The sequence below is a fragment of the Rattus rattus genome, chromosome 3 (genome assembly GCF_011064425.1).
Source record: "Rattus rattus isolate New Zealand chromosome 3, Rrattus_CSIRO_v1, whole genome shotgun sequence".
NCBI lineage: Eukaryota > Metazoa > Chordata > Mammalia > Rodentia > Muridae > Rattus > Rattus rattus.
In genome coordinates this window covers 149,296,263-149,317,588 of record NC_046156.1, presented here as the reverse complement: position 1 = coordinate 149,317,588, position 21,326 = coordinate 149,296,263, and the positions used below count along the sequence as shown (strand labels likewise).

The window sequence follows — 21,326 nt, the reverse complement described above, 5'->3', positions numbered from 1 at the left end:
CAAGAACATTAAGAGACAGTCAGAAGGTATTTTTTCATTTCCCCTGTCCTCTCCTATAATATGAGCACATTGTAAGGCACATGAAGGTCAAGGGTTTAGATCACAGAGGGTGAAAAGGACACTCATGTGCTGCCCATGTAAGATACATGTCAAGTGAGGGGCTTACCTCATTTTGGTGGTGTCCAGCAGCATTGAAGGGTGGAGCAGCATGCTCCAGCCAAATTGGTGCTCCCCCATGGACTATCTGCTCTCGTAACCACACCAGGCTGATGAATGCACAAAGTGTGCATGTCACCACAAAACAACCCTGCAAGCAATCCGCCAACAAATTTTCCCTATTTTAAAAAAATAATAGTAATAGTTAGACACAATTAACTTCAAAGAACACTTGTTTAAAAAAAAAATCTAAATTTTTCAGTAAAATGCAGTTGCTTCCAAAGGATTACTTATAATGATGTTGAAATTCTAACTTGTAAACTAGATAATATGTAATTTATATATTACTGTATTGAGTAGATACAAAATATATCAAATTATATAGCTATTAACTATCCATCCTATTCTTTTAGCATAGCCAAGAGACAGGAATATAAGCAAAAAAAGATCCAACAAAATGAAAGCATTGTATCTATAAAATTTACTAAATTTAGGTAAGCAACTGTACTTTATCCTTTTAACAGAACTTTAAAGTTTAAGCAAAACAGAAGTACATATATGAACAAGCTCATCAGTGAGAAAGGTGGCAAACTCCTGGTTATTAGTACCTGGTCTAATACCTACATGTAGGAAGGGCTGAAAGACATTTAGCACACTATGAATCGGATGGAGAAACAACATATAGCACAGAAACTCTTCACTCAACAAATCTAGTTTCAATGCTACCTCAGAAATACCAAGTTATCTTCAAAGAGGCAGGTGTGGTTCCTTTAGAAAACCTTGCGAGGAAACATGAGACTTCTTTTTTTTTTTTTTTTTTTTTGGTTCTTTTTTTCGGAGCTGGGGACCAACCCAGGACCTTGCGCTTCCCTAGGTAAGCGCTCTACCACTGAGCTAAGTCCTCAGCCACGAAACATGAGACTTCTAACACCTGGAAGCTCTTGTTCCTTCTTTCTGAAGAAACTCATCCTTCACTGTCAATGTCTGACTTCAGAATAATTCAAAAATATTGATAGACTTCAGAAAATTGATAGCTTTTGTATTCATTTAAGAAAAGGTCGGGCTGGAGAGATGGTTCAGCCATTAAAGGCTAGGCTCACAACCAAAAATATAATAAAAGGTCAATCTGAAAGGTCTCGGCCTATCAGCTCCACACTTTAACTAGCATTGCCCCTAAGGAGGTCCTATCTACAGTGTCTCCAAAAATCAAAGGATTCCTCACTATCACTTATTAAAGGCTCCTCTACATCATCAAAATCATGAGTTGGGGCTAAAATAGCACTTCTCTAACTTCCTTGACAAACAAGTAATTGCTTCTTGTAGACTTTAAGTGGAACCAAACCTTAAAGTCCCTTTCTCTAATGCCTTCAAACTGAATTAGCATCATGTTTGCCTAGACTTGAGTTAAGGATGCCCAAGTGCAGAGACCGGAAAGGCCTTGTGAGGTCCCACTCTCCCAGGTCACTGTGTTGTCCCAAGTCCACCTTGTAGAGCAACCCCCATTCACCTTCTAGAAGATGAAAGGCCATGTGGAGAACTAAGGCACCTTAGAAAGGTCCTCCTTAGACAATCAAAGTCTTCTAAAAGACATGTGTGGTGGCTTAGGCAAGCTTAACAGACGAATAGCTCGACTAAGCCCAAGTTCAATTTCTGACCTCCAGAATTATGAACAAATAAAATGGCAGCTGTCTGACACCATTATGTCTGAACTCTGTTTTGCAGCAAGAAAGAAGATGGTTTGCCTGAAGATGACCTAACTCATTCACACACGGTATGCTGTCAGATGTAGTACATATGCAGAATTTTCAGGAAAACACTGTCCTCTATAAATTATATAAATACTCGGTGCAGGGTCAGAGAGTTCCTAATTCTGTCTGACCATTCCCACTTAGCGTTCCTCTGTGAGTAGTCTAATGAAGGAGGCAACAACCAGTTAGAGGACATGTCAACACAGGGCCAGCAAAATGCTAACATCACAGCATTAAAAGAAAAGCTACAGTGAACAAGTTTTTAATGTGGTTTAACAATCATCTTACTAACATTTTAAAGTTATGTTCAACATACAAATCCAGCATACAACTCAAAGTGCACAAAATATTTTAGTTTTACATGTCTTTCCAAAAGGCTCCTTAAATTCTTCTGCTTTAAAAGAAACAGAACTTACACACACCAATTTCTATACTATAGCAACAAAACTGTAGTTAGATAAAAAATAATAAATTGATGTTCTTAGATGAATCTAATAGGATTAAATATGTGAGCCAGGCATGATGGTGCATGCTTTGACCCCAGTCCTCAAAAGGCAGGGACGGGTAGATCTCTGTGAGTTCAAGGCAAGACTAGTCTACAAAGCAAGTTCCCCAGAACAGCCAGGGATGTTATATGACAGAGAAACTATCTCAAAATAAAAGGGTGCAAAACAAACAAAAAAGAATAAATATATGAGAAAAGACACTTTTTTACAGGGCCCAAACTTCACCCTCAGAGTTAATTAATACTCACGTTGACAGCATGTCTAGTGGCAGTGTCAGTAGTGAGCTCACGGAGCCAGTAAACAAGCACTTGTAGATGCGGCCTACAAACAAGGGCACAATGGCACAGTCACAACTGGCATCATATACTCACAGCTGGCTCAAGACAGCAGAGATAAAGTAGAACAACACGGACACCAATAAAATAAGTGTTCTTAGTCTCTGTAAGCCTGGGTCTCATTGGTTTAGTTTTTGTTTTTTATTTGCTTGGAGGGGATTGGGGTCGGAGAGGGTTGCTCACACCCACATACTATGGTTTGAGTGTTGTCACAAGACAACTTTCTGGAGTTCAGTTTTACTACTCCTACTACTTCCTACTGTGGGTTCCAGGGATGACACTCAGAGGCCTGTGTAACAAGCACTGAGTTATCTCACTGGCCTCAAACTACTACTCTATAAGAGAATTTTAAAAGTGAGCAAATAGTAAGTTCTCCATGACAATGTTAGCTGGTCTTTGCCAAACCAGGATTGAAATGAGGGCCTCACACATGAGCTCTACACTGAGCTACATCCTCAGCTCTAGTTATCTTACACTTGTTTTTATTGCAAGAGTTTAAATATTGGGGGAAGTGAGAATTAATTATCTAGATCATAAGATGAACTACAAAATTCACTAACTATTCATAAAAACAAAAGATTTGAGTTTTCAAAACACACATCTTTGAACTAAGAAGCTTCTTCAGCACAGTGCATAATCTTATGACACCTTCAGAGTCCAGTGAGATGAACAATCCCAGCAACCTCAGAGAGACAAACATTCCAAAGTTGTTCTAATCTCCACACACACCAAGACACAAGAGCACACACATATACAAATATTTGTTTTAAAAACACTTTGGGGTTAAAATAAAAGTTTCAAAAGGTCTCAAAGACTAGCTTACAGTCTTGGAGGGGAAAGACAAGCATAAAAGAATTTCACTTGTTGAGGTTTGGTCTGCTGCTATGTATTGTAATGCTCAACTCTATTCCCTAAGGCAGAGGTCTACAAGAGATTTCTCACATTTACCAGCTTTTGTTGTGCAAACCTTGCTCCTTAAAACTGTTAGTTAAATAAAAATAGCTATAGCTCATTGCTGGTGGGATTATTAGAAGTAAGCAGGTGTCTGAGATAACAGGTTGAGCCTGAGAGACCAGAAGAGGAAGAAGAGAGGTAACATGAGCACAGCAGGAGAAACAGCAAGTATTTGGGGTACCCCACTGGGGAGGTAGCCAGGCCAGCAGTTAAAAAAGCAGATGTGGGGTGACCCCTGCCCCCCCATAATTGTCCAAATCAAATAAAGTAACCACAGTCAGAGTCTCATTTATTTGTAAGCTGGTCAGGGATAAGCTTACATTACTTGTACTACATTCACTGCCATCCCTTACCCCCTTACTCAGAAAACTGAGAAAGGTAGAATTCTAGAGAGAATGAAGTAACAAGTCTACAGCTTTAGAAATGTATTAAGGAAAACGCTAAGCTTTCCCTTCAGAACATTTCTTGTACATTCTTAATTTAAGCACTGTCCTCAATCTTAAACCAGACCATTTCCATGAGTTCAATGGCTTCTTTTAAAAGTCAAGTCAAAAGGGTAGTCTAGAAAGAATGTCAATAATGGAAATTATTTACATATTTACAGAAGAAAGCAAACAATAATTGCTTACAATAAGTAAAACTAACAAATCAAGAGTCAGACAATTGGAAAATGGGCTGCATAGCATTAGAGCTCCTTAAAAATCTGACACTAGGTACTAGGAAAGGAGGATGGTACATGGTTAGAAAAGTCTGTAAGGATATGTACCATATGATGCAACTTAAATTTGAGGTACATGGGTACACACGAAAAGTCAGGACAGAAATCAAGCTTGTTATAGTGAACTCAGGCATCCACCTGGACTGAACTGTTTTATTTGTAGATTTTAGAAAAGTATGTTGCTTTTGGCTATTACTGAACATTTCTTTCCTTTCCTCTTTTCTTATGCTCCATATAGACCAAGCTGGCCTCAAACTTGGGATCCGACTGCTAGAGCCTCCAGTGACAGAATTACAGGTATATATGCTTCAAAGGTGCTAAAGTAAACACTTAACATCTAAGGAACTGTCTGTATTTTGTTCTTCCAACTGAGTCTATTGGGGGTAGGGGAGTAAGGGATTTACATTAAAAAAAAAAAAAAACAACCTCTGCCAAGACTGAACTCCCAGTGAACGTGATTGTTGGGGGGAGGGCAGTAATGGGGGGGGGATGGGGAGGGGAACACCCATAGAGAAGGGGAAGGGAAGGGGTTAGGGGGATGTTAGCCCAGAAACCAGGAAAGGGAATAAAAATTGAAATGTAAATAAGAAATACTCAAGTTAATAAAGATTAAAAAAAAAAAAAAAAAAACCAACCTGATGTGTTTGGAAGGTGCCACTGTCTTCTAGCATTCAACAAGCTAATTTCATATCTGATTTTTCTCTACTTTGTAGGAAATCTGAGAGTGTAATTCACTACCACTTATCACTATCAGCATCCTACCTGGCTCTAGAACATTTGAAGCATTTAGGTTTATAGCATCCTTCCTTTATTATTAGGTTAGTTTCCTAAGGGAAATTATCAACTCTTCATCTCCATCTCCATGGTCCGACCTTGTAGAACTCTTGCTAGGCAGTCACTAAGTCCTACCTCTCCTTGTTGGTCTCACCTGAGCTACTTCGTACCTCTGAATTACAATGGAGGAGGCCTCACTGGCATGGCTGGCTCACTGAGCCACTCTCCAACAGTGCCTGTTCTGCTACTTTGTGTATGGTCTCTATCTCCACAGGTACTCCAGCTGGTTTAACTTAAGGAAACATGAAGCTACAAGTGACATGTATTTAAAACCCCTGCTCCACAGAATCATATCTACATACTGTCAGTCATGTATTATCAATACTGATTTATGTCTAAGAAAAACACCCTTCCTTCTCCAGAAACAAATTACTGAAGAAGTTTTCTTTCCTAATACATGGTATTATAAATAATTAAAACATCATTCGCAGTAGTAGGCAACAACTAAAATATTAAGCAGTTATAAAATGTTTAACTAGTTCCAGAAGAGGCATGAATACTCACATGCTGTAAGAGGAACAACTCCCAGCCAGGCAAAGGCCACAAGTGTGTAATGAAACCAGTATCGTATCGCAGTGCCAATACTTGTAACCAGTCCAGCAAAAATGTCTTGGATTGGTAGCCGTGAAGGCATATCTGGAGAATAAACTAGAAGAGGAAAAATTACTCAGGATTTCATGAGAATTTTTAAGTGATTTAATTCATAAATACAACAGAGATACTAAGCTTAAGTATTTTTCCTATAAACTACTGAATTTCAAATCATTACAATAATACTATTTATACGAGCTGTTTATTTATCCAAACTACAACTAAAATATAGAAATAGACAAAGAAAGTCCACTGAGAAGAAAAACAGCATCAAGAGGAGAGAAACATCTACTTCCTCAGTTCACAGCCTTGAATCTCAAATCGTGTTAGTCTACACACATCTAACAGGCCAACCATTTGATGACCCGGCTTCTCCGGCTATAAAAGATGCAGTAACGGACACAAGTGCAAAAGGAATTCTGTAGGCCTGTGACCAGAGGACTTTCTGAATGCAAGTGCTAGACACAGCATCCCAGTGAAGGCCTGTGACAGCAATTTCACTGGAACAAACAGCTCACTGATGTCACTTGGCTAACCATCCTCTCAATTATAACATCTTAATTTTCAAATCATTAATTCAGACATCTTTGCAAAATATAATTTAGATGTAGTTCGAGAACATTCCCACATTAAAAAAATCTGTGTAAGAATTGTTCCAGTTAAGATTATTTTATTAAAAAAGCTCTATTTCATATAATACAACATTGTCTTTCAAACACCTCTTTCTCCAAAAAGGCCAAAACAAGGAATTGTCATATAAAAATTGATGATCTAAAATTATAAAACAGGGCTAGAGGAGAAGAAAAATAACTAAATAACTAGACAAAACAAAAAGACCATGCTGGTTGGGGATTTAGCTCAGCGGTAGAGCACTTGCCTAGCAAGCGCAAGGCCCTGGATTCGGTCCCCAGCTCCGAAAAAAAAAAAAAAAAAAAAAAAAAAGAAAAAAAGACCATGCTGGGTGTTTCTCAGATGCAAAGTACTTGTTAGCACAGATAACACACTAGATTTAATCTTTAGCAGCCAAAAAATAATTAAAAAACAAAAACCTTTAAGAATGATTCCATAAAACTATTCAGCTACAAACAAGAAAGAAGCAATAACAAAGGGCAAGTCTGCACACGCCACAGATCACCCAGCCAACAGGACACTTGGTATGGAGGACAGCAGAGTTTCTTGAGAAAGGTCTACAGGAAACAATGCACGAATGTCAGGAGAAAAGCAAGCCACAAAATAAGTTTTTATTGGTCTCAAGGTAAAGGTCCACAGGTACTGATATGTGCTACAAATTTTCACAAACAGTAACATCCTTATGCACCAGAGAAAATTAAAGACTATGAAAGAATGCATGTAACCTTTCTGCTGGCAATGAATAAACAAAATGCAGTAACTTTGGTCATCCATGCTTGTCAGATATCAAGTAAAACCAATGATAAGTTATAGTATTTGTACTAAGCAGCACAAGGATCTTAAAAAGTAAAACACACACACACAAAAAAAAGGTGCAATGTACTTGGATCCCAGCATGAAAAACTGTGCTTCCATTTTTTAATAATTTGCCAATACAGTCCTGTTTATTTGATATAATAGTCACAATAGACTCAATAGGCACAAGTATTGTAATTAAAATTTTAGACATCTGAAAAATATTTCTTCTAGCCTTACAAAAAGACGGACTCAAAAGGTAGTTTCCTGGGGCTGGGAAGAAGCACACAAGCATGAAGATCAGAGTGAGGATCTCCAGCATCCATGCAAGGCTGGCAGGCATGGAAGCCATGGCCTGCCTGAATTCCAGTGCCCAAAAGGTGGGGACAGCAGATCCCAGGGCCACACTTGCTGAGGTGAGGAGTTGTGAATTCATATGAGATTCCATAATGTATGTTAGAAGGCAGTGAAATCAAAGACACCCCAGCATGGCATGGTGACATATGCCTTTAATCCCAGCACTCAGCAAAGGCAGAAGCAGGTGGATCTCTGAGTTTGAGCCCGACCTGGTCTACAGAGTGAGTTCCAGGACAGCCCCGGACTGTCACACAAGGTTCAAAAAAGGACCCCCATTCCACCTCTGGCACATACACATATATGCAACATATGTGCCCCCTTCACACACACACATACATATGCACCCAGACAGCCAAACACACATGCACATACATTTTTAAAAGTTGGTTTCATATAGGAAAAAAACACGCTCTAAGACTTCTCTTTACTACTAAAATTTTAATATCCCAGTTTTAACTCAGAAGGAAGATGAAACTGAATACGCTAGATCTGAGGAAGTCAAGGCATCATTGTTTCTGCAGGGAAATAATGACTCATAAAAGGAATGTTTTAGTGACACATACTGAAAATGAATAGATAAAGTTAAAACTGACAGTATTTCTTTTTAAAAGGATAGACAGAATATAGTAAACATGAGCGTACAGACAAGATGAGATAGGCCATGAGTTAAAAACCAAATGCACTCACAAGCACTCACTAGACACCTCTGTAGATGTTCAAGCTTGTCTGCGACTAAGCAAAAACAAAAAGAAAACAAAACCTATAATAAAAAAAAAGCCTATAAAAAAGCATAATATTTCTTAAAATAGCCTTCTAAGCGGAACGGGTTTTTTCTATTACTATCAAAGACAATGAAGTTGAAAATTATTGCTTTCAAACTCTTTAAACACCTTTTGTCGCCAGAAATAAAGAGAAAACTGTAGTGAAAATTTCAAACAAACTTACTTGGTGTGAAAGCAAATCTGTGCTTGCATAATTCACAGTATTCTTTCCGACTATGTTTCAACCACTGAACTAGGCTGTAATTACAAATATATTCATAAATACAGTGTTTAAAACAAAGCAACATCAGTTTAATAACTCATGTTATTAAATTTTTTGTATTACGGAACTTTTGTAGTTTTCAAGATTTCAAATATGGCATATTTTAACTTTTTATATGTCCTGTCTAAGACTATAAAACTTAAAAACAGATAAATACAAAACCAGTATGTGTTGTAGTAATAAAAAGATTTAATTAACCTAAATTCTAATCTCTTCCAAGCTAACTGAATACTGAATAATACTAAATAACCCAGGGGTCAAGATCACAGTGCTCACCGCCAGCTAGTGAGCCGGTCTGAATTCCCTCCCGCCCTGCCCCAAGCAAGCATGCGCCTTAGACAGGTCCTTCCTTTTGTCTATGCTCTGCTCCTTCAGCCACATAATGATGTTGCAGACTTTTCTTGCAAAGAGTGAGTTCAGATGTATAAAGCGGGGATTGGTGAGATGGCTCAACAGTTAAGGTCACTGGCTACTCTTCCAAAGGTCCTGAGTTCAACTCCCAGCTACCACATGGTGCCTCACAACCTCTGTAATGGGATCTGATGCCCTCTTCTGTCAGATTCCATCATCTGTCCCACAGGCATACAAGCAAATAGAGTGCTCATATATATAAAATACAGAAGTAAATAAATTTTTAAAAAATAGACATGTAAAGCATCAAAGACAGTTCTTGTCACAGAGTACTTAATTAATATAAGCTATTATGCCATTCAAAACCAGGAAAGCATAATTATTCCCATGAACAAAACAAGTTCCCATGCTAGAAATAAACAACAGACTATCATTAGCATATCCACAATATACCAAAATAACATGCCAGGTATTAAACTATGAATAATTTCTTTTGAAACTTTTTTTTTTTTTGGTTCTTTTTTTGGAGCTGGGGACCTAACCCAGGGCCTTGCGCTTCCTAGGGTGGCGCTCTACCACTGAGCTAAATCCCCAGCCCCTCTTTTGAAACTTTAAACTTATATAACAGAAGTTTTCAAAAATAGTGATATAGGGCAAGTTCACGGAAATGATCGTTCTTATTATAGAGAACAAAATTGAATTTAAGAATTATACGATTTTCCAAATGACTTACCATTCTTGATGAATAAACTTAATACTGCCAGTACATACACAAGGATGGTAAAGAGGTTTCTCAGGTGTTCCTTCTGACCGACACACTCTACATATATCTGATAACAGAGAAAAAAATGGGATTACCTTTGGGTATGGCTTTTATACAAAACAGACCAACAAAACCAGAATATTTTGTGCTAAAGGTAAAATTCATCGCATTAAATGAAGGAGAGCTGAAAATTATGATAAACCTTATAGTTAAGGATGCATCTGAACCCTTGGCAGGGAATAGGGAGGCAAAGTTTAAAACAGAGGCAGAAGGAACACCCATTCAGAGCCTGCCCCACATGTGGCCCATACATATACAGCCACCCAATTAGATAAGATGGATGAAGCAAAGAAGTGCAGGCAGACAGGAACTGGATGTAGATCTCTCCTGAGAGACACAGCCAGAATACAGCAAATACATAGGCAAATGCCAGCAGCAAACCACTGAACTGAGAACGGGACCCCCGTTGAAGGAATCAGAGAAAGAACTGGAAGAGCTTGAAGGGGCTCAAGACCCCATATGTACAACAATGCCAAGCAACCAGAGGTTCCAGGGACTAAGCCACTACCTAAAGACTATACATGGACTGACCCTGGACTCTGACCTCATAGGTAGCAATGTAAGAGCACCAGTGGAAGGGGAAGCCCTTGGTCCTGCCAAGACTGAACCCCCAGTGAATGTGATTGTTGGGGGGAGGGCGGTAATGGGGGGAGATGGGAGGGGAAGAAGGGAGGGGGATGTTGGCCCGGAAACCGGGAAAGGGAATAACAATGGATATGTAAGTAAGAAAAACTCAAGTTAATAAAGATAACCAAAAAAAAAAAAAAAAGAAAGAAAGAAAGAAAGAAAAATGTAGAAGAAGAAGAAAAAAAAGGATGCATCTGAATCTACGTATATTCCTTCAAAATGGATTAAAACAAGTTGTTCCTTAGAAAGGTCTGTAAATGAAATTGAAAATTAAAAAACACATTTAATTTATCCACATTTGCATTTTCCTGTAACAATCAAATAAGTAGAAGAATCATAGCCACAAATAATAGTGTCCAAACGGTGTAACTTTTAAAGTCTAAATTCAGTTCTAAGGGTTTAAGCAACACAAAAACATCTGAGGGAAGGAAAAATGAGAACAAAATATGACATAAATGAAAATGCCAGAATGAAGCTCACTGCTTTTTATGCCAACCTAAAATGTATTTTTCTAAATAAGATTATCTCTAAAAATGTTCAGGGATCTAGAGAGATGCTTCAGGGGACTGGATGCTATACCAAAGGACTTAGATTTGATTCCTAGCACCCATTTGGTGGCTTACAAATGTCTGTAACTCTAATTTCAGGGGACCAGATGCCCTCTTCTGGCCCCCATGGGCAGGGCACATGCAGGCAAAATACCCATTGAGATAAAAAAGAAATATAATTTTAAAGATAATATTTTTTAAAATCATATCTGAGGACATAAGATGGAAACAGTAGAAGAAACCACAGTAGATTCCCCTTCCAAGCATGTATGTCCACACACACTTAGGATTTGGGGACAGCACCTCAGGACCTTGCAGACTCCTACCAGATGAGGAACAGGAAGCTTCTTTAAGCAGAAGCTACAGCAGCCCAGGGCTGAGGAGTCAGCAACTATGGAACGCACTCCCTGACCCAGCACCAAAGGGCTCTAGGCACACACATCCTCTGCCCTCCCATCTGCTGTGGCCAGCAAGCAACACAGAAGAAAACCTCAAGAGATCTCTCTTGTGCTCACTTGTTCATTTCTCCTAACAGCTCCTGTTCAGTGCCTCATTCTGAAATTTGACTATTGCTATTACTTAAGACTATTTTCTTGGCTGACCCTCACAGCCAAGTGACAAATAATCCCAGGGCAACAGTCAATGTGCAAAAGGGACAAAGGCATAATGTTTGTTTCGGACTTGCTCTCTTACAGGAAATTCCACACTCAACGGAAAAAATGGCAACCCTGATGATTCGGGCTTCACTAATGAACTGAGAAAGGGCCCGTGGTATCCCCTGGATTAAAGCACACAAGTTGAGGACTATGCTGCACCATCCCAAACACTTGGTATCATCATAGACTTTCCGGTTGCTCTTTCTTGAGCGACAGAATGCCATTTATCCAAGCTGAGGGACACTGAATCATCAGGAAAACCTAATTGGTTAGTACACTACTCTCCCTGGTTACCAAGCAACCATATAAGTCTCTTTACCTAAATGGAAAAGTCACATTCCCCTGCCCACAAAAGAGCTATCTATCTCAGAGCTCAGTCTCTGTGGTAGAGTTCACTGAGGTTCCACTCACTGCCCCCTTTCCTGCTTGGAGTTAGTGATATGTATGCCCCTGCCCTCCTCTGATAGCAGTTTAGCATGCCCCTCTCTGTGAAATGAATGAAGATTCCCCATCACCTGGATTCCAGGTTAGTCACTGTCACAGTGGACAGTGCAACCAACACATAAAGGTGACAAAAGCAATGATGCTTGAAGCTGATCCATGTTTATCTACAAGTACCAGAGCCACTAGCACCATGGATGCAGATGAGTATCATGGATAAATTACTAGTTATCCAGGCAGGAGATAAATGCTGCCCAATGTCACCACCATACTGAGTACTGACACAATTATTCATTACTGTAGATCAGCAAAGTAGACAGGATGATGTTAATAGAGATGGAACAGCCCTGGGTATGGGATCCTATATCAACAGCCTCCTTTGAGAATGCTCTATCAGAAAATGATTCAAAGAAAGACAGCAGTAACACAGGCTCACACAAATGGGGTTGTCCCATTATTCACCCTCCAGGGAGGGACATAGTAACTGGTCAGCTACTAAGTATGAATTGAGAAAGGGCAAACAAAAATGGAACTTTCTAGTACACTGTAGTCAGCAAGATACAAGTACAAGGATGAATGAGAAAACACATAGGCATAACTGACTGGTCCAAGGCAACTCATCACTGTGTGAGCTGAGAAAGCAGCGCTGGGACCAAGGCAATGGCGAACTCCATGGGTGCTAATCTGTATAGAAAGGAGCCTGTGAACAAGGGAGGACTGAGGTAGGGAAATCTTAGGGGGCCCAATACACACTTGGAGAGGGCACTGATGTTTTTCAGAAGGCATTCATTCAACTCAGAGACAAACCAACAAACACAGTGTCATGCACAGACAACCAACTTAAACTCAATCCCCAAAGCTCTTAACATAACACTAATGTGTAGCAGAGACCTGGATCCTTGGAGTTTGTAGAGTCCCTTCCTTATTCAAAGACTGAAAGGTCAGAACTGCATTCTAACAATCCTGAGTAGTCTCTCTTCACTCACTGATGAGCCAGTTTACAGAGGTCTCTTTCTATTCTTTCTTTCCTTTTCTTTTAAGATAGGATCCCATTATGCAGCCCAGGTTAACCTTGAACTCAGTGCTCTCCTGTGACAGTCTCCAAATGCTCCAATTTATCACCACACCCAACTTACAGTAGCATCTATAGAGAGCACATGATACAACATATTGGATGCTGCCACATATTAAAAAATAAAGAGCTGTTGTTCTATTAGCTAGACATTAAACACAATTGTAAATATAAACTAGGCTTGGTGGCACACTCCTTTACTCTCAGCACTTGGGAAGCAAAGGTTGGCAGATCTCTGCACTCAAGGACAACCACCTGATCTACATAACAAGTTCCAAACAGTCAGTCAGACTCAGACACAGACACAGACACACACACACACACAGACACACACAGACAGACAGACACACTCTCTCTCTCTCTCTCTCTCTCTCACTCTCTCTCTCTCTCTCTCTCTCTCAGCAAATTGGAGGATTTAGGATTTAGAAGATACAGTTTCTTTGCGTGGGTTTTGTAATTGTTTTGGTTTTTCAGGTCAGGGTTTCTCTTTGTAGCCTGACTGTTCTGGTACTCACTTTGTAAGTGAGGATGGCCTCCGACTCAAGAGACTTGCTTGCCTCTGCCTCCCAAGTGCTGGGATTAAAGGCTTGCACCACCAACACCCAGCTCAAAAGATACAGTTTTATGAAAAATAGTATGTATGTTATGTATAAAACCATAATGAATGAATATGCTATTTAAATTAAATGATTCCATTTTATTTTCTAATATAACAAGTAAAATTCTTACAGGTCTTTAAGAGTATAAACATATGTTAAAACCTCAAAAGTTTGAGAGCCAAGGACTAGGAAGATATCTGAGCAGGTAAAAAGCATGCTTCATTTAAGTCTGACAAGTGCAGTGTGACCTCCAGAACTCATGTAAAAAGCTCCATGCAGTTGCCTGCATCTGTAAGATGGGTGAGACGGACAAAAGCCTGGAAGCTCACATACTACCTATCCTGGAGCACATAGCACAGCAGTCCCTGTTTCAACAAGCAACTCCTGAAAGTTATCCTCTGACCTCCATACATGTAGGGGATGCAGGGATGCATGTACTTGTAGGTGCTTGCTTTCTCTTTCTCCCTTTCTTACTTTCTAAAGTTTGAGAACCACTGCTCATTAGTAATTGTTCTGATACATTTTTTGGCTCTTTGGAGGTGGTGTGTGTGTGTGTGTGTGTGTGTGTGTGTGTGTGTGTGTGAGAGAGAGAGAGAGAGAGAGAGAGAGAGAGAGAGAGAGAGAGAGAGAGAGAGAGAATAGTAATGACCCTTTCCAAATATATTGGTAAAATTATTAAGGGCCTCCCACACTCAGACGAAATCTATAGGGAAAAAGGAAGGTAACTGTAGACTGCTCATCCATTTCGTTTCTGACCATGGAAATCACCTTTGCAAGTACAAAACAAAATTATATCAAAATGGAAAAGAAGCAACGCCTAAATGAAAATACAAACAAATCAATAAACCCAAGCATATACCATGGCTAGCCACAAAAGAGAAAGAGACACTTTAAGGCAGTAATTTGGAGCGGGTGAGATGGCTCAGCAAGTTAAAGTACTTGCTATGTATACCTACCTGACAGATGGCTTGAGTTCTATTCCTGGTACCTTGTGTAAAGGTAAAAGAACAGAACAGATGCCTCAAAGTTGTTCTTTGACTTCCACATACAGTGTGTGATACACCCATGTCCACAGATACACAATAACAAAGAGAAATACATAATTTTAAAAACTAAGAAAGAAAAAGAAAAACCAGCAAGGAATGGAAAGCTTCAGAGACTAATAGCATCTGCTACTCTTGCAGGGTGTGGTTCCCAGTACTCATATCAGACATAATGCAGCTCTAACACCAGTTCTAGGACTTCTGACATTTCTGTGAATACTGGCACACAGAAGTGCATATTTATACAAGCAAGTACACACACATACACAATATACAAAAATAAAGAAAGCTTTATTATTTATTTATTTATTTATTTATTTATTTAATGTATGTAAGTACACTGTAGTTGTCTTAAGCACACTAGGAGAGGATACCTGATCCCATTACAGATGGTTGTGAGCCACCATGTGGTTGTTGGAAATTGAACTCAGGACCTTTGGAAGAACAGTCAGTGCTCTTAACCGCTGAGCCATCTCTCCAGTCCAAAATAAAGAACTCTTAATAAAAAAAATTAAGACCAGCAATATACTCATACATCCCTCATAGACTATATTCTAAGACAGAAGATATACAAAGACATCCTAAGCATAATTATTAACTGTTAATAAAAAAGCAGAATAGAAATAATATTATGATTATTTAAAAACTTAAAGGACAGAAGCTACAAGAAGGCTCCAGTATGTGACTAAACTTAATGCATACACAAACATAAGAAAACTGACATTAGTGATTTTCTTATTTCACTGGTCCATCTTTTAGCATGATGAACACTGCACTGACAATACGGGAAAAGAAAGAACTTAAATAGTATTTGTCTCAACAGTCCCAAAAGTCAACAACTATTCAACTTTTACCACTGCAACAAAGACAAATACCACATGAAAAACTGTGATCCTAGCCCTCCCTCTGCCAATTAAAGCCCAAGACATCAACCACCTAACTTAGCAAAAACACAACTCACCAAGAAGGTTTAAAAAAAAAAAAAAAAAAAAAAGGCTAATATGAATACAACTTCCATAAATAAGAAGCCACTTTTTCAGTCTCAGGTAACAAGAAGGGCATCCTTGGGGATCTGGAGAGCCTAAAGGGCAATAACAAAGCACCACTACTGACATCGAAGGTGGGAAGAGACTCACCTCCAGCTGCCAGCAATGAGGCAGTGCCTCCTCTACCTGCATATCATAAAAAACAAAACCCCAAGCATTTTAATAAGAATGAAACTTAATACAAGCAAAAATATCCACGATACCATCAAAAAACCACTCATACCAAGCAAAAGGAAAACCCCAGTCTAAATTAAAAACCCCAGCCAAAAGATGTTGCAGCTATCATAAAAATGATCCTGTGAACAATGACAAATCTGAAAGATGAGAAACATCAAAACAATGGAAGATAAAGAACCCATTGTAACAAAAACCAAAATATTTACTAAAAAAGAGATAGTGAATTTAAGATCAGACAATAGGAACTTCTGGATCTCAATAGAATACTTGTAAAAATCTGTAAAAAAGACTTCAGTGACTATGTAACAAAGTATGTAATGCTTTTGGCAGCAGCATTCAGGAGGTAGATTAAACAAAGTTAGCAAGCAAAACTCTTCTTATCCACAGGAAACAAATGCCAAGAACAGTGAGTACTTGAAACTAAGAACAATGTCAAACCCTACGTATACCATGCCTTTCTTATATGCACAAAATAATGTAGGGGCACTCAAAAACACACACACACAGTAACAGGAAAGTGTGAGTAACAAGAAACAGGCAATTATAATACATGGTAACAAACTCACAAACATCACTAATGATTAAGCAAACTGAGGGATTTTTGCTTTGAGTGTTATGATAACATCAGAGTCGATCTGATAACTCTGGCAACACAAGGACTAAATAGGTGGACAGCATAAACAGTGTGCAGAAGCACCATGTGAAGGGTGACTAAGCCTAGACACAGGTCTTCAAGAGGAAGTACAAGTAGTTCTAGACCAGTCCTCACCATGGGACGGGACACACACACACACACACACACACACACACACACACACACACACACACACACCCCAGAGTTGAATCTATCCATTTGTTTCCTTTACTTTTATTGTATAAAAACAATTGACAGGCAAGGTCTCAAGTAGGAGAAACCACTAAAGGGAATTCTAATAGTGCATTGTTTCCCACCAGTTATATAATGAAGTTATATATGTATTCATGCAAGAGTTAACAATCATCCTCTGCTGCTAATAATATAAATTTTACCCAAGTAAGTGCCTTTCCAAGTAGCTTTGTTTATCCTCAGGTGTATATTCAATTTATAACTGGCTATGTGGACAAAAATAGAAACATGAACACACCAGGAAATTTTCTATCAATTATAATACACAAAATTCTTTAAACAATCTTAAATTTTCTAAACCATACCAAGTGAAAATATATTCTACAAAAATATTAAAACAATCATATTTCCATTAATAGTATGGAGAAAAGATAAAAGAAAACAAAAATTGTTTGTTTTCAATACATGCTGACTGCAGTTTCCCCTTCCTCTGGAGAACAGAAATTTTTAATTGTGGAGTCTGACACACATCCTTAATTAGATCTTAGAAGAAAGTAAAACAAACTTTCTACAGTCATGGTTTTGTAGAGATTTATATTTATATTTTGCCTGTATGTAAGCACAACATGTGCAAGGATGGTTACAGACACCTTATGGGAGCTAATAACCAAATACATGTCCTCTAGAAAAGTACCAAATGCTCTTAACCACTGAACCAACTCTTCAGCCGGTTTTTAAAGGTATTAAAAAACAAAATAAAACAAAGAACATTCAAGGTTCAAGAGACCTTTCAAGAATATATTGATTGCATGTGTGTGCGCGCGCGCACGCACACAAACATATATGTGCATGTACCATGGATCTCCTATGTAGAGAACAGAGAACAACTTTCAACAGTCAGGTCCCTCCCTCCCATCATATGGATCCCACAAAAACAGTATCCAGGTTTTCAGCTTTGGTGGCAAGTGCCTTTACCTGCTGTGTCATCTCGCCTGCCTTGTCACGGTACTTCTAAAAATAAATCCAAACAGATGTTTTATTATTCTCCAGGTCTATCTAAGGAAATTTACAGCCTTTTCAAGGAGCAGGAGAGTGCCAATACTGTTAAGATAAAGTATCATGCAACCCAGGCTGGCCTTAAATTCAATACATAGTTGAGACCGTCCTTTGAATTGTTGATCTTCCTGCCTCTACTTCCTGAGTCCCTTGTGTCCCTTTTCATATAAATATTATCAACTTGTATATGCATGCATGCTCATGCAGATACACTCACAGAAAGAAGAGGGCATTATATCCCTTGGGGATGGAGTAATGTGTTATCATGAATTGCTTGCTCAAAGTGGGTTCTAAACACTAAACTCAGGGGCTGGAGAGATAGCTCAGCTCTTAAGAGCACTGACTGCTCTTCCCGGGGTCCTGAGTTCAATTACACATGGTGGCTCACAACCAACCGTATGGGATGCAATGCCCTCTTGTTGTGGTTCTGAAGTGATAGACAATGTACTCACATACATTAAACAAATAAATCTTAAAAAAAAAAAAAATCCCAAACTCTAAGCCTGGGAAAGAGCATCAAGCACTCTTAACCATTAGTCATCTTTCCAGCCCCCTCACGTCTTTTAACTACCATTTGACACAACATACTAAGATGGTATCTTTACCATCTAGTCCTTCAACTCTGTTATGCTCTGCCATTTGTACAGCATGCTTTCCTATAGTGAAACATATTATTGAATGTAGATTTAAAAATAACTAGGTAGTAAAGCAGTTAATCACAAAGATTTATTACTAGCCAAGCTGAACATTTCCAAATACTGTACCAAGTTGTCATTCTCTGCAAATTATGTCTGAATTCTTTATTCTACTTTTTTGTGGAGTCTTAATAAGAGTGTAACAAGTATAAGTGTAACAAGTATATGTGTGCACATGATGCATGTGCATGTGTGTGTGTGTGTGCGCGCATGCACACGCAAGCACAGTGGCCAGAGAAATAACTAGGTATTGGTCCTGGAGACCAATTACCTGGAGAGACGGAGGCATTGCGCATGCCAGGCTAGCTGGTCCACAAATTCTTCTGGGGATTCTCCTGTCTCACGTCCTGACTTTCACAGAAGCAATGGGATCAGACATACTATTGTGCTGGCTCTGCTAGGTGCTGGGGATCTGGACTCAGGTTCTCAGACATGACAAACTTACCTACCGAGACAGCTCTCCAGTCCTGGTTTGTTTTTTTTTCTTTGAAATTTATGTAAAATGATCTGAACATCTCCCAATTCTGTCAGTGATATGATGATTTCAGAATTAGTACTGTCATTACTAATAGACTTTATTTTTATAGAACAGTCAGACTTACAGAAGTTATGAGAAAAGATTGGAGAAAATTCAACACACAGTATCTCTTATTAATGTCTTATTAGGATTTGTTATACCTTCTTAAATTTAATAACCTAATACTCATACATTATCAATGAAGTCCAATGTTGATTCAGAATCCCTAAGGCACCTTTCCTGTATATTCCATACACACTTAGTGGTGGTCATGTCTCCTTGGGTTTTGTTTGTTTTTTTTTTTTTTTTTTTTTTTTCCGGAGCTGGGGATCGAACCCAGGGCCTTGCGCTTTCTTGGCAAGCGCTTTACCCCTGGGCCAAATCCCCAACCCCCTTGGGTTTCTTTTGTTTCTTGTAATTTCTCCCTTTTCCGGGTGTTGATGACCTTGGCTTAAACAGTATTGATGGAGGTTACTGAAAACTGACTCATTCCTCAATGATTTGGAGCAGGAGACCACAAAGGTACACTGACATTCTTATCACATCCTATCCAATATATACACAGCAACATGATCCAAACAATGCTGGTCTTGTTTCATCTGGAGGAAATAAACTTTTATTATCTCCCAGTAAAATGTTTACAACTAGTAGCTTCAATCTTAATAGGCAAATATTAAAAATATTACTCGATGTCTGTGGTTAGCCTACATATGTGAAAAGAGGTACATATCTGCTTTAATTGTATACTTTAACCTTATGGAATATAGTCCCTTTAAAACTGTATGTTACACAGAAAAATACAGATTAAATGAAGCAGGAATTAAAAAATAAACACATTCTACTTCTTAAAAAAAAAAAAAAAAACAGCCTAAGAAAGAAAATGTAAAAACTGGAGTGGTTATAACTGGTCAAAAGACAGCTAAGAGCTAGAGGGGGTGGAAGAGGCCAAGGAAACAAGACCTTCTAAACAGAGTCCGACGGATGCGCATAGGAACTCGGAGACTGGCAGCAAGCACACGGCTACAGGGGTCTGAACCAGGTGGAGTCCAGAGTTGAGAGAAGTAGACACACACCCTAACCCAGAAGCTAGCTCCACTGATAATGAAAATTTGCAAGTGAAACCAAGGGGATCTCACTGGGGAAGCAAACCCACGGTCAGCGGTACTAATACAAAATGAACCCAGTAGCATCTTTAGAGGGTCTTTGTGTTTGTAATGCTGTGTTGGGACTGTTTTTTTCACATTACAGGTCTTTGCATGGGATGCCTGTGTGTGCAAACATGTGTCTCTCTGCATCTATGTTTCCTGTGCCTTTTTTTTGGGGGGGGGGGGGCACGCATCTTTTTTTTCTTTTTGTTTTGTTCCATTCCAGTTTGTTTTTATCTTGTCTTATTCCTTGGATGCCAGAAGAGAGACAGAAAGGGTGTGTGTGGATCTGGATGGGAGGGCAGGTGGAGAGGAACTGGAAGGAGTTGTGGAAGAGAAAACTAATCAGAATATATGGTATTTTAAAATCTGTTTTCAATAAAAGAAAAAAGGTAGCTATTTTATTTCTCAAAGTTGCTAGTATTTTGCTGCTACTTTACAATTATAAAAATAAAATACTTTAGCTGCTCAAATTCTATTTTTAAACATCATTTTTGCTAGGTATGGAAGCAGAAAAATCCTAGCACTTGGGATGTAGAATGAGTTCACAGCTATCCCCATTCCCACAGTAACTTCAAGGCCAACTTAAGCCCCATGACACTCTGTCTCTAATCCCCAAATTCTTTGTGAAAATATCTTTTTTTTAAATGTGGATTTAGGAAGCAGGCATCATACACTGTTGAAAACCCCAAACACCCGGCCAGCAAGCAGCTTGGCTGGTAAGGCCATTTGTATTTGAAGAACAGCCTGACCAGCTGAGTCCAATCCCCAAAGCTACATAAAAGGGGAGAGCAAGAAATGGCTCTACAGACCTTCCCTCTGACTCCACATCCACATCCATACACCTCGCATACAATAATAAACATTAGAACTCCTATTCCCTGTGTATCCCCGTTTATTTTCTTACCTTTCTAGATTACTATCAATGCAAACAACCACCTTTCCTGCTATTCTTGGTAGTCTGAAAGTGAAAACTACATATTCTGGCCTCTTGAAAGACTAAATTTGTGTTAAGAGTCTGTCTATAAGGAGCACT

The 21,326-nt window shown here is 38.9% G+C and overlaps 1 protein-coding gene across 2 annotated transcripts in view; it reads right to left on the bottom strand.

Annotated features, from left to right (window-relative positions):
• The window catches only part of Marchf6 (membrane associated ring-CH-type finger 6), a 70,873-nt gene that overhangs the window by 38,638 nt on the left and 10,909 nt on the right, over nucleotides 1-21,326 (bottom strand). For both annotated transcript variants that reach the window (XM_032898672.1, XM_032898673.1), the window contains exons 2-6: nucleotides 9,753-9,849; nucleotides 8,570-8,643; nucleotides 5,756-5,899; nucleotides 2,659-2,731; nucleotides 167-335 (exon numbers count right to left, since the gene is read on the bottom strand). In XM_032898672.1, coding sequence (XP_032754563.1) covers nucleotides 167-335; nucleotides 2,659-2,731; nucleotides 5,756-5,899; nucleotides 8,570-8,643; nucleotides 9,753-9,849 — 557 coding nt within the window. The remainder of the gene's footprint in view (nucleotides 1-166; nucleotides 336-2,658; nucleotides 2,732-5,755; nucleotides 5,900-8,569; nucleotides 8,644-9,752; nucleotides 9,850-21,326) is intronic.